This window comes from Dermacentor silvarum, chromosome 3 (genome assembly GCF_013339745.2).
Source record: "Dermacentor silvarum isolate Dsil-2018 chromosome 3, BIME_Dsil_1.4, whole genome shotgun sequence".
NCBI lineage: Eukaryota > Metazoa > Arthropoda > Arachnida > Ixodida > Ixodidae > Dermacentor > Dermacentor silvarum.
In genome coordinates this window covers 131,643,994-131,658,520 of record NC_051156.1, presented here as the reverse complement: position 1 = coordinate 131,658,520, position 14,527 = coordinate 131,643,994, and the positions used below count along the sequence as shown (strand labels likewise).

Below are 14,527 nucleotides of genomic sequence, written 5' to 3'. Positions count from 1 at the left end.
GTTGATGTTACGGGTGACGGGACGGCTGCGACACAGAGCATCCCTGTATGCTGTGTTCCCATCCTCAGTATTTGATACTTCCATGAAGGGCGTCTCTGTTGGTTCGTTCCATTTGCTTGTAGCCTCGGTGTTTCTAGTTGTGCTTTTTCCCTGGAATTGCTCATAAAAGCGGTACCGACAGGTACGAGCACCGGTTGGATGGCCTCCGTGGCACACGATGCAACAGGCCCAGCATGTGGCAGGTGTGCCCGGGGGAGGCGTTTCATGTTCCTCAGATCCACATCTGCGGCATCGCACCCTTCTTGGGAGAGGGCATACGTCCGTGCGATGCCCTGTCTTCCGACAGTTGAAGCAGGCTTCTACTCTTTCTCTGAAGGGGTAGACGTCGTGTGTGTCTCCAAAGTAGCGGACGTAAGCTGGCAGTGTGGCTTCTGCTACGGTGATGAGTACGTGTCTGGATGAGCCCAGTCTCCTGGCTCCGGCCAGTTTCAGCTCAGGATTGCGTTCTTGCAGCTCCTTGTATATCTTGGCGTCCCCTTAGCCAGACCACGCGTGGTAGAACACCCCCCGCGTTGAGTTATCCGGTGCCGGTACGTAGGTTAGCATACGGTAATCTTGTCCGTCAAATTTGAGGCTGTTGATGTCCTTGTAGGCCTGTGCTCTAGCTAACGACGGCGTGCTGATGATGACCGTATTATTGATGCGGTGCACCCTGATCTGGTCGTTCTTCAAAACGTCTTCTGCGTCGGCGTCTATTGCGGCGCAAACGGCTTGGAGGACGGCAGCCGAGCCGCAATCTCGCATATTTATAGCTCCCTGTGGTCGTATAACAACCTTAAGATGCTCCTCAGGCAACTTTGGGAGGGGTCTACGTCTTGGCAGCGTTGGCTGTCGCGCTCGGTAGCGGGGTGGCTTCTTCGCGGTCTCCTCCGGGGAGGCTCCTTCAGTGCAGTTCGCAGATGGGGTGGCTGCTGAGGTATTTCGCCTAGAATATTTCCTCTGCGCTTCGAACGCCGTCCAGCTGCCATCATTTAACTGGTCTTCGGTAATGGCATCTCCCTCGACCGTGATCTCCATCACGTGGGGCTTGAGCATCGTCGGGCGACGCGAACGCTTCAGCTCTGGAGCCCGACGCCGCCGGCGTTAGGCCTAGCGTTGCAACTCAGCCACTGTGACTTCGGGGGCGCACAGGAAGAAAAGCTCGGACTTGCCCGCCAAGAAGCTATCCTCGGTGGTCCGGATGTCCTTCCGATGGCGTCCAGCAGTCCAGCAAACTCGGATGAACTCGGATGAAAACTCGGATGAAACCACCGCATTCAGGTCGGCATCCGCGCGTCGGGAACGAACGCCCTCCAGGCGAAGTCGGCTGCCTTAAAGATGATGCTGCCGAGGAGGCGAGCGCCATCTGGATCGTATTTTGGAAAGGAGCAAACCACGGCGCGCCGCTGCATGAGTGGTAGAAATGGTGGAAAGGGGCTTGGCGTTTGAGTTTCCGAGTAAGAGAATTATAATTTCTAGTATATTCAAATTAGAATCCGACGCCATCACGCGTGTAGGTTAGAGAACTGCACGGGCTCGGGCTTACCCGAAAGCGCGAGCCCGGCCCGGCCCGCGGGCCGGGCCGGGCCGGGTAGAGCAGTTTTTTCACGGGCTTGGGCAGGGCTCGGGCACAGCGTGCCTTTTTTGACCCGCGCCCGGGCCGGGCTCGTGTTTTTGGCGCGCGCCCGGGCCGGGCTCGGGCTTTCTGGTGGTGTGCATGTAAGTGCAGCGAGTTATTTTCGGGCGTCTCAACTCTGAAAAACATGTACTTTAAGGTCTCGCGCCGGGTTCGGGCCGGTTTCGAGGCGGGCTCGGGCCGGGCTCGGGCCGGGCTCGGCCGGGCTCGGGCCTAAGGTAAAGGGGTGGCGGGACGGGCCGGGCGGGTAACGTAGATGATTTCCGGGCCCGGGCAGGGCCCGAGTCTCGCCATGAAAGTTTTGATAGGGCTCGGGCGGGCAGCCCAACGTAAAAATGGGCCCGTGCCGGGCCCGGGCTGAAAAAATCGGCCTGTGCAGTGCTCTAGTGTAGGTTATGGTTACGTCGTACTTTACGATTTTTTTGACACATTCAACTTGAGGATTTCGATTAGTTAACGAGCGCCTCTGCGCCACGCGGATGGCCGGCGTGGTTGGGGTGGATCGGGATGATTTTCTTAGCCGCGGACGCCGAGAATGACGCCGACGCGGGATTTTCTGTGACACGGGGTCTTTAACGCTATCGTGTTAATATATAAATTCACTATAGCAATATTCACTCTACCAGACCCACCATAGCCACAGCTTTGCTGGCTTCCATCTTCACAGTAGTGGAAGGGCTCTGATTTTTTTTCTGTTTTATATGCGATTTGTTGGCATCAACCAGGGTGGTTTTTGAGTTTCCTCATCAACTCGAAATCACCGGGGAACGTTTTCACCAGAACGGAAACTGCTACTTTCGCAATTTTTGTCTTATTTTGCCATTACGAATTATCCTAAAGACAGCGCTAATTTACGTCTTCCTATAGCCGCCATTTTTCAGCGTATGCAATTAGCCTAAGGAAAGACCAGGCAGAGTCCCAATGTCCAGAATAGTAGGCATAGTGCTGCACCCAAGGAACCTATTGTACTCAAATACTACTTCACACTTTTCAGGTGTGCACTCATAAAAAGCGGTTTTAAAGGTTTTAAAATAATTTGTAATTCTAAATCCTGTATGCGACACCTGTTGTTCAACAGGAGATTCAACGTGAAGTTGAAGTCGCTGAAAGACTGTCTTCGTGGGTGAGGGGGGGGGGGGATAATGGGGTGTATGAACTGTCTATTTTGAGAGCAGCGCTGTAGCGACAGCGTTTATTCGACATCATTTAGAGGTTCAATCGCCTTCGAGGTTTTGTGATCAGTTGTACTAGCCATGACATTTACCATTGTTATCGCCATCATCAGAATTTTTGTAACTATAATTATTATTATTATTATTATGATTATCATACCCATCACGTACCCAGTACCCCAGTTGCACATACGCAGTGGCCCTTACCTAGCGGAGTAAACACAGTGGCAGCAGCGGCACATAGACTGCACTGTTTTACGGACTGTTGCGCGTTAGTACAAAGGTAAGCGCTGCAGTTTCTGCAACACTTTTGCGGGCGTTCACGGACTATCACAAGTGTCGAGAGGCCATTGTGACGACGCAATTGAAAGGTCCAAACGAGCTCCTGGCGTTGCCTTTCCTCTCTGCCACTCATCTGTGAACAACCTCCTGACGCGGCGTGCAAGACAGGAGCAGCGGAAAAGTCGAAATAAGAGTCAAAGAAAGCTTCACTTTAAAAAGTGTTCTTAGTGAAATCGGTTCGTCAACTGCTGAGTTTGCTTGTTGACGCTTGTACATATTTTTTGCTTTTCTCAACAAATTTTTCTGCTTGCAGATGGCGGCACACGAGCTGATGCACGCGTTCGACGTAAAAGGGATAACGCTAAGAGAAGCATACCAACCCTGGAACGCTAGCGATATTATAAAGGAATACACTAAAAGGGCGCTGTGCCTGCGGCAGATGCACAGATCGGTCGTGAGTAGATGAACCTTGGTATTTTACAAAAATAAGTTTAATTCTAGGGTGCTGCGTGCCGAAACCTCGATATGATTGCGAGGCACTCGTACTGGACGAGTGCGGATTAATTCGACCACCTGGGGTTCTTTCACGTGCACCCGATGCGCGGTACACGGACCTTTTTACATTTTACCAACATCGAAATGCGGCCACCGCGGCAAGAAGTTACTCCTGTGACCTCGTGCTTAGCAGCGCACCCTCAAATGCACTAAGCAACCACGGCGGGCACATTGTAATAGTTATCATACAGGGCTTTTAAAATTACACTAACCGTAATTTTATGAAAAAGTCAATGCTCACAAGGAAGAATCTGCTTTCACATGCGGGTTATTGGTTTCGCCGGTAGCAGTGTTACCAAACGAACAACAGTCAACTTCAAGATAGCGTTACATAATGACATTTCAAACGTTAAGATAATCGCATTTGAAGACAAGGTAAGTTCGTTTGATTATAGTTGAGCGCTTCTGTTCCGAGATCTGGTACTCAGACTCCGAATTTCGCGTTCGCGGACACTTATCCCTAGAGCACGTCAAGCTTGACGACGACGCTGCAGCTTGCTCGAGGGTAATAAAAGTAATGTATGTTATTGCTTGTTTTCATCAGCCGAGAACAAGAGCGCAGTTATTAGAGAGTAATAGTTGAGCGGCTCAGCGGGCCAGCGGGCCCAGCGAACGAGCGGAGACGCCAACTGCGCATGCGCGGCCCGCTGGGACATCCAGCGTGTTCACGGAGCGCGCCGCTCGCCCGCTCATTTCGTCTCTTCAGCGGAGCGTGCGCAGCGGACGAGCGTGCGAGCGTTTTCAAGAAGCGGCAGCGAACGCGAACGTTCTTTTCGCATAATATTTCTTTTCTTTTTTTAATATTTTTCTTTTCTTTTTTAATATTTCAAATAATATTCTTTTCGCAGTAACTTCAATTTTATTCGGCAGGTAACGCAGCAAAGTCTCTGCTTGATCGAGAGTAACTTCAACCTTGTTCAACAGATGGCGCAGCAGTACTATCCGCTGAAACGAGCGGGGCGTCGCTCAGCTATTACTCTTCTTTTCATCTTGCGCTCCGCTGTCCCCTCCGCTCCATCGCTGGGCCCGCTGGCCCGCTGAGCCGCTCAACTATTACTCTCTATTAACAGCTTCGCTCAAGTTCCAAACAATGTGCCACACGCAGTTAGCTGCGTTACAAAGAGGGTTTTACGCCGTATCAATATCCACCTACCTGAATACGAAATTAGCCCACGTGGTATCAAGTTTATGATGAATATCTCGGAACCTGCACATTTTCTTTAGGACATGTCTGGTAACGCCATTGCAACTTCGCTATTTATACGAGGGGAAGTAAAAAAGTAAAGGGACTTTTGAGAAAAGCTACATTTATTCGAATGGTTGAAAACTTCTTTCTGCGGTTTTACGTGCCAAAACCAGTTCTGATTATGAGGCACGCCGTAGTGGAGGGCTCCGAATTAATTTTGATCACCTGGGCTTCTTTAACGTGCACTACAATGCAAGCACACGGGCGTATTTGCATTTCGCCTCCATCGAAATGCGGCCGCCGCGGCCGGGATTCGATCCCGCGATCTCGTGCTCAGCAGCACAACGCCTTAGCTGACTGAGCCACCCCGGCGGGTAATGGTTGAAAACTGAAACATACATTATGTTTCTACATAACCTCCCTGCACTTCAACGCGCTTTGCCCAAGGTTTCACAAGTTTTTTGATTCCGTCGGAAAAAAAAAGTTTCTGGGTTGACCTGTAACCGATTTTGCACCGAATCAATGATTTCTGCATCGGTTGCAAATCTTCTTCCCCTGAGCGCATCCCACAATGGTCCAAACTAATGAAAATTGCTTGGGTCCAGGTCTGGACTGTATGGCGGATGTTCCAGCAATTCAAATCCCAACTCCCTTATTGTTTCGGCCGTCCGTTTGGCAGGATATGGCCGAGCGTTATTTTGCTGCAGTATGACACCTTTTCGCAGCTTTCGACGACGTTTAGATCTGATTTCAGGTTTTAGTTTAGTTCGCAACACATCACAATGGCTCCCACTGTTCACAATTTCGCCTCTCGGGGTGAAATGAACGGCTACCACACCTTCCATGCCCCAGAATAGTGTTAGCATTATCTTACCAGCTGATGGCTGACGTCTAAATTTCTTAACTTCTGGCGATGATGAGTGTTTCCAACCCTCGCTCGCAGCCTTACTTTCCGGTTCGTGATGATGCACCCAACTTTCATCTACAGCAACAATTTGCTGTAAAAATCCATCTCCCTCGCTACGACAACGGGCGAAATGTTTACGAGAGATGTCCAAACTTTGTGCCTCATGCTGTGCTGCAAATTTGTGCACACACGTTCCGAAAATTTAGCCTATCATGAAAGATGGAATGCGTTGAACCATTACTGATATGTAAAATATTGGCGATTTCGTCGACTGTGATTCATCTGTTTTCCTACGCCATACCCTCAACGACTTTCGAATTGTCCTCGGTCGTTGACGTCGATGGCCAGCCCGATCTATCCTCTTCACACAAAGACGTTCTTCCCTGTTTGAAACGCTCTATCTATTCGTAGATCTTGCTTCGCGATAAACAACCCCTCACCATACTGCTCTTGCATTCGACAAATAAATTACGCAGGTTTAACACCTTCGGCAAACAAAAAGGGAATCACTGCCCTCACTTCCTCCTTGGCGCAGATCGACAATGGAGCTGCCATGTTTAACTGTCTGCTACACTCTAACGACTAACGCGGCAATAAGAGTGACACGTTCCATAGAAGTGTTGTAGACGACACTAATTCAGCGCTGGATACTAGCAGTGTTACCAAACCCTAGTGTGATAAATTGCAAAAGTCCGTTTACTTTTGGCTTACCCTTCTAGAAGGAGCCTGTGCATCGTATTCATCGCTAGCTCTAATGAAGGTTGCTTGGCTGCTCAGGGAAGTGTACAGAATCGTCCACTCTTAGAGGAAACACGCGAGCGTGCGGCCGAGCGCCACATGCGGCCACTGGACGAACTGCTTGCACATGCGCGTTAAGAGCTAATGCAAGGGGATACGGCGTTTCGTCTGCTACTGTGAAGAGAGAGACACATTCAATTGTCGCACGGTGTAATAAAAGTTACTGCTAACCGTAAACTGTAGTGATTATGTGTTTTAAAGTGTGAGCACTAACAAGAAATTATTAGAACATTCGCATACTAATCCGACTTTGACGCACGCGGCATCCGCTCCAGATTTTACCCATATTTTAGGAAACATTTTCACAATGTACCACACAGCCAGCGCCTTAAGTATATATCCCCTCAACAACCGCGAGTTGTCTGGCGAACATAGCGAAGCCTTCGTGCTTTACGCACGTTTCCTAAAACCACATCATCAGATCACGCAGGCTGTCATTCCTGAAAGGAACCATGCTGCAAGGTTTGCATTCACATGACTACATGGAAAACTGTTTCCAGGACTTTTCAAACTTATCCGAACAATTAACGGTGTCCCTCAGGTTCGTATACTTTCTGGCGTGTTTAGCATGCAAAATGCAATACATCGCCACAAACAGAAACTATAGTGTTAGGGTCCATGTAATAACCTTCGTGCGCATGCTATCAGCCTTCTTAATCGGCCATTGTCAAAATATGTCCGTAGACCTAGTGACTGTTGTGATAAAATTAAGACCGCCATTCTTTAGTCTCGTTTGAAAACGCATCAAACCAGGTAAACGAGAAAATCATGCTGACTCCAATAATTGTATCTGTACGTTCAGCCATCAACGAAAATACTGGTAACGTCATCTGTCTCCCACTAGAGTGACACGCGTTTTGTGATGGTTTGGTGGCAGTGCTTGCTGATGCTTATCCTTATACTGTAGTACCCGTTTTTTTTTCCCTGAGCTATCTTTGTTTGTCATGTATATGATATTGCTCTAAGGTGTGTTGCTCCTGAAGGTAAAATTGTAAACGCTTGGCTTGTCACATGTTGCCCCTCTTTACCATAATCACCTCTGCTGATTGTTCTGATCACCTCTGCTAATACTGGTCACTGAAATACCAGTGTTTTTATTTTTATGCAATGAGTTTCCTTATTGATAATGCATACGCGTGACTCCATAAAAGTGGCCGCATTGTAACCCCCTCTTCAATGTGACGAAGGCAATGCTATAGCCGAAACGTCAGTGAAGAAACATTTCTTTCAAATGTGTACCGCCTGCACATTTTTCCGATAAGTCAATACCCGACATGTAGGATCTCTTTTCTTCGAGCATATTTATATATTTAAAGAATGAAAGAGTGGCCTTTTGAGACGCTAGCTTATTCTACGTTTCGGCCAGAGGAGCGGCTTTTTTTGCACTCTTATTCAAAGCATTCCTCCAGTCGAAACGCCGAGTAACGAAATGTCTCAATGGACTATACTCTTAAAATAAGTTGGACAGCAAGGAAAGACTAGTGGACTGTAGGACTATTGGACTGTATAAGCCTTCGTGTTATCGCCAACAAGGTGCGATAGAGCTTTCGTGGTCTCCAAAACAGGAAACGCAAAAGCTGCCGCATCGTTTATGTATATTTGAGCCTGCCTTGAAACAGGTGTAATCGCGCCGCGGTGGGCGATAAACAATCGAGTAACAAGCGATCACCCTTTGAGAGATTTGAAACCAGATAGCCGTCAGTTTAGCGCGTGCAACAAGCGGGATCCGCCTCAGGAGAAAACCGTAACTTGCCGCCGGTGCCCCGCGCGCGCGCGCCCGGATGCGCAAACAATAGCTGACGCTCCGTCGCCATTAAAGAAAAAAAAAACGGAGAGGCATTTGCGTAAGTAAACAATTCCACGTGTTCCGGTCGAGTGGCAGCACATGCTATGCGAAAGAAATGATCGAAAGAGGCGCGCACTTGCCGCCGCCGCCTGCGCGCGCGCCCGGATGCGCGAGCGATAGCCGACGCGCCGTTGCCATAACACACACACACACACACACACACACACGCACACGCACCACGCACACGCACACACACACACACACACACACACACACACGCACTCACACACACACACACACACACACGCACGCACGCACACACACACACACACACACACACACTCACACACACACACACACAACGGAGAGGCATTGGACGCAAGTAAAAAATTCCACATGTTTCGGTCGATTGAGCATTTTGAAGGTGTTCGCGGAGGACGTACATACATGTACGACATTGACCCTGAAGTGGTTCATCAACGTAGACGCCGCTTGTGCCATTGAATGTCCCGGTATCACGAGGGTGCAAGAGAATCCCTGGTGACGGGCCTTGCTCACACTGGTCGCTTGGTCGGTCATTGTGGTGGCAGGAACGCGCCGTCCGCTGTGAAGATCCAGTTCTCGGTGTTGTAGCGAACTTACCCAGCACATCCACCGAAGATGTTAGAGGGAGATTCTATATACAATGGATATCTTTACAAGGTAAGGAGCACAACGCTATAGCGATGGTAAGGTGAGCGCGTGCACACAGACAGCCACACCGTCGTCGTCGTCGTCATCGTCCAAGCACCAACCACAGGATCGCCCCTCGTGGCAAGATATATATATATATATATATATATATATATATACTAGACTTGGGAGCAGGAGCTCGCACGACGGGCGCTGGCAGGAGACGATGTGGCAGATAATAGAACAGCCAGCCCAGTGAACGAGTGTTGCTCTGTTCTTTCCTTTCCTATATATATATACATATATATATATATATATATATATATATATATATATATTGCTCCTTCGCAAATATATATATTCTAAAACGTCATCAGCGTACTTTTATGTCCACTGCCGGACGAAGGCCTCGATAAGTAATTTTCCACTTGCGGCTAATTAAACCATGTGAAGCCACAACTATCACTGAGGCAGTGTCGAAGCCTGAGAAATTGCGGATACGTGTGCTGTCTAAAGGCAAATATGGACGTTACACACAAATGCAATAATTATTGAGTTGTCAGCGGTATGCCGCAAGCCCTCCGGCATTTATGTGAAGTTTGTTCAGTCCTTCAGTGCGATCCCTACGATATGCACTTACACCGCTTATTACATAGAAATGTAGCTTTGTCCAAGCGCGCTGAATTAATCACGATACCGGGCCACTGTGACCGCATTTATCGCGCCGTCCTGTTGACCTGATTACGTAGGACTGTTGCCGGCTGGGCGAAAATTCTTGCGCTGGATTCACAAACGCCTATGAAGGGTTTCTTAGGTAAGAATAAGTGAGAGGAGGAAACTATAGAAAGAACATCGCACGAAGCGAGTGAAGGACGTGAGTGACGTCATTTCGCACAGGACTGATGTTAGTCTGGTGTTTAGAATAAGCATCTCCGGCCAATCATAAGAAGACGATGGCTGTCGTCTGCTGTGGCATTCTTTTTTTTTTTTTGCCGTCTCCTTTCACCGTTGGCTGTTGCCCGTACTGGCTTTGTGTATGCAAAACAAAATAGTAGTGGTCTCTTTAGGAGCATTATGCTGCGCTAGTTTTTACAAAAAAACTAAGTGTCTGCAGTTATACACCTCTTTGTGGTTATAAACATAAGAGTGAGTGAGTGAGTGAGTGAGTGAGTGAGTGAGTGAGTGAGTGAGTGAGTGAGTGAGTGAGTGAGTGAGTGGTGTGTGTGTGTGTGTGTGTGTGTGTGTGTGTGTGTGTGTGTGTGTGCGCGCGCGCGTGTGTGTGTTTCATCACAATGGTTGTACGTCATTTTATACGCCATTTCTTTTTTATTTCATCGTATTGACGTCCCGCGTCATATCATAAGCAAAATTGCCATCCGTCGTACGCATATGTTGGTTCCCACCGTAGGCCACATAATGAGCAACACCGTGGGCACAGACACTACGTGGCTTCAACTTTGGGCTGAATTAAATCTTAGAGCTATATAATAGGCACATCACAGAAGACGACCGCGAATTGTGCAGCAGCAACAAGTTTTCATATCTATAAACGTTTAGGCGTTTTTTTTTTCATTACTTCATCTCGCATGCAGAATTATAGCGCCAAAGCGTTGGAAAAAATAATTATCCGCCGCCCTATGAGCAATAGCAAGCTCTAACTAGAAAAAGAATACGATAGACTTGGGCTCCAAACACATAAATGGCAATCTTGACGGTTGTCAGGGATGGACACTGCGCTTATGTTTGCTAAAACTCAATAGAGTGTCTTGACGAGTATGAAAATTCAGGGCTACTGCGCGCATACAGAAACACAGCCTATCAGACGTTAGGCAGAAGTTCGCCGCACAGCATTAAAGTTACTGCCTTCCACAACAGCGCACGCTCGATACAATTATGCACTCAAACACCTTAATACACTTGGAGATGACAAACCAGAGTGCGCCACAAAGATATAAGCATGAGCCATGCTCGGCTATCAGTTGTGGCCTCTGGCCATTCAGCCGCTACAGCGCGTTCCAACGCTTACCTGCGTCAGCTCGAGCAGCGCAGATAGACATAATGATGTTCGTAGAAGTTTCTTCTTAAGTCGTCATCAGTGACGGCTGTTTAGGTTTTGTGAATCGACTTACGCTTACTATTGGCGAAAGTGCTGAAGTTCGCACTTGTGCTACCCTTACATAGATGCATTTTTTCGACTACAGCGCTCGTCTTTGCAGCGACGGGCACCGCAAGCTTGCTGATCTTACGAACTGTTTAGCTTTGTGAATATGCTTTTTTCGTAAGTTTGTTCTTACGCCAAATTTCTTCGTAAGTTCGCTTAGTGAATTCCGCCCCAGTTTACGGCTAGCAGGAAATTATAGTTATACCACCCGAAGCTACGCAGTCCAGTCGCTATCATGAGCGTCTCTGCACTCTATAGCCCTATGCGAAGTATTTCGGCGGTTGTCGAGTTGATCACTCACGGTACGGCGTCATTGTATCGACATACCTTGACGCCGCAACAGAAAGGCGGCACTGTAACACCGTCACCGCGACTGCCCGCTAGTAATTCGACGGGCGGGCATGCCGCGGAACCACCCGCTCTTGTCAGCCGAGTCACGGTGAGGGTTTGGCCCGACGGGTGAAGGGACAACGGAGTCGCACGAGCTCTTCGATAGGTCTCACGTGCGCTCCAGAAACAGGCGGCTGGACGGACAAAGTAACTGCCGCCGCTCGGCCGCGGGACTCGGTGGTGGCTGCACACACAGTAGGTGGCCGAGCGGACCGGTAGCCGCCGGCGATAGCCCACGCGACCTAGCTGCTGCGTCGTTTCCCGTGGCAGCCGTCGTCGAATCTCTTCTGACCGAATCAAAGTCCGCACCGCACCGCCGCCCGCACTTTTTCTTATTTGATGTCTGTCGTGTCGTGATAACATATATACGCGCCGCAGTTGTCCCTATTGTCCCATACTAGTGTTTGTCTACGCCTGTCGCGGTTTCAATAGCTTAGGCTATGCCTACAAGTACCACTGCCCGACGACAACATATCCACATGTAGAACCATCACCAAGTGGGGCCTCCTTAAGTAGTTGAAGTGCATAGTTCATAGGAACATGAGGGGTCACGCCACAACAATAACCTTGGAAGTGACGTGGCAACGACTACATTCGTACTGCCGACTTCCCTGCAATGTTACGCCTACGCAGCGGGGTTGCGCCCTAACACTTCTTTTTTGTCTTTAAGGGAGGATAAAAACGGTAGGCAAAACCTTCTGCGGTGTCACAGACGCTTTATCGTTGCTCGTATGCAGCGTGTACATGTTGAGAGTAGAGTCAGAAGTACAGAGTTCTGGATCATTTGCAGCTGTCTTTGCTCTCGAAGCTGTAATTAGTATTGTGCAGATCTCACGGTGCGTGAAAGTTTGATTACAAGAAATGATCACGACAGCGCTACGCAGTGACGTCGTTAACGCTAGCTTGTAGGCCTGATGATAGAGATTATGGCTCGCATAAAGTACATCAATACGAGACATATTTTCTTTATGTTATCCGACAACACCCACAAGGAAATGCAAGGCTAAAGAACGAATGACGGAATATCGGCCACTTTACTTATCTAAACAAACTCAAGCGGCCTTTTGTAACCCGCGTAGTGAATTCATTCTCATTAACATTTGCCTCAGAAATGTAATCTCAAGCGTGACCGCTATTCGCAGCTACCATACAGCGCCCGCAAGGACGTGTTGAATGCAAAGATGGACTCCGAGAACCTGGCGGACTGGGTCGGCACCATCACTGCGTACGCTGCCTTCGCTGCGTTGTCCTCGTCGGAGAGCAACGTCACACTAGCGGGGCTCGACATGTCGGCGGAGCGCTTGTTCTACGTCAATCACTGTGTGACATGGTGCCATCAGTACAGCACGTTAACGGGCAACTATGCACCATACCGGTCCCGCTGTATAGTGCCCCTTATGAACATGCCCGAGTTCTCGCGTACCTTTGGCTGCGCCCCCGGTGAACCCATGAATCCACGAAATAAATGCACCTTTTGGCATTGACCAGTTTGCAGCTGCTCCTCCTGCTTTCAGCACTTTTGCATTAGAGTTTGCTCCTTTATATTTCCATGCAGAGTAAATCATGCAAATAGCTCGAGGAAAGCTAGAATAAAGCAAATTCGGAAGTCGGCGTTGGATTATTTATTTCAAGTGACGGGGTTTTTGACGGAAGGGTCTTTGATAATGAGATTTTCTGAATAGGTTCTTACCAAACCGTCGAAGGAGCACCATGCGCCCAATAACTGGTCTCTGAATGCTAGATGGCTAATAAATTTATATGTGATATCTACTGCAGTCATTTTATTTTTGTTCAGACAATATTGTGTCTGCTTTTATACATATTAAGCTTTATTGTAAGAACTGCAGTGCATTTGATGTCAGCACTTGTGGTAGTGCACTATAATATGAACTCGCCTGCTCAGGACGGTCGTCTCATGCATAGCAACGGTGCAAAGAACGTGCGCGAATTTCGGAAACAATAGTATTTGCTAGCTATGGAAAAGGCTCGCCGCGTTTATTTTGTATTCATATAGACGAAACGTTATGTAACGTAAAAGGCAAGATGTATTGCAGCACGCGCACTTGGTATCAGACCTAAGCTAAATAATCAAAACCATGTCACTGAGGCTCATTAGTCTAAGCAAACTTAGCCTAAGCAAGCCTCATTAGCCTAAGCAAGTATCCTCCTGGAGCATTCCTTCTTCCTCATCTCTCACGCTGCAATTAAAGGAATAATCTGGACCCCTCGACTCCCGATTTCGTCATCTGTCCAGGTGATTCCTCGGAATCATAACCGCCGCCACAGCATCTGCAGTTCCCTCAGTGCAGCTGCGTGATCTGCTAGCGCAGGTTCTTCACTGACTGTTTACCTAGTGTGCAAGTAATAATAAACAAAGGGAAGGTGAATGCAAATAAGCAGAAATTATGCATGTAATACAACACTTATATTCTTTAGTAGTCTTCACCCGTCATAACTTCTAGCGGTATACTACCATAGTACAAACAAAGGAGGCTGCTTCAGTATATGGTTGTGAGAATAAAGTATGCAATCCCAGCCGAAGTTGAGAGCCAGAACCCATACAGCTCGCGCACAACAATGACTCAATAAAAAAAGGTACGTTTATATTCTCGCAGTTATATTGGCATGTCACCTATAGCAAAAACCAAGTCAAGGAGATCATCGACATAGTTGTGAATTTGCACAACTGCATCCAACTACAAGTGCGCCAACCTGTAACAAGTTGAATACTTGGGGGAGGAGGGGGGGGGGCAGTGGGGCACTTTACGCAGATATGTCTAGTGCCCTACATGTAGTACACCTATTTTCTTCGCAGCAACTCCTCACACTTCTTATAAAAGCTTGCATTTTGCAGATTGCATTCATAGCGTCATAATTTTATTAGTGCAAGCTTTGGTACGATTGTATGCAGGCGGTTCTGCGTAACAACAGCTACAACATTGC

General features: G+C 48.2%; 1 protein-coding gene across 1 annotated transcript in view; it reads left to right on the top strand.

Moving 5' to 3' along the window:
• LOC119444795 (neprilysin-3) overlaps nt 1–13,068 on the top strand; it is a 59,859-nt gene extending 46,791 nt beyond the window's left edge. The window contains exons 5-6 of the mRNA XM_049664742.1: nt 3,443–3,583; nt 12,727–13,068. Of these exons, the coding sequence (XP_049520699.1) occupies nt 3,443–3,583; nt 12,727–13,068 (483 nt within the window). The remainder of the gene's footprint in view (nt 1–3,442; nt 3,584–12,726) is intronic.
• Nucleotides 13,069–14,527: the final 1,459 nt, after the last annotated feature.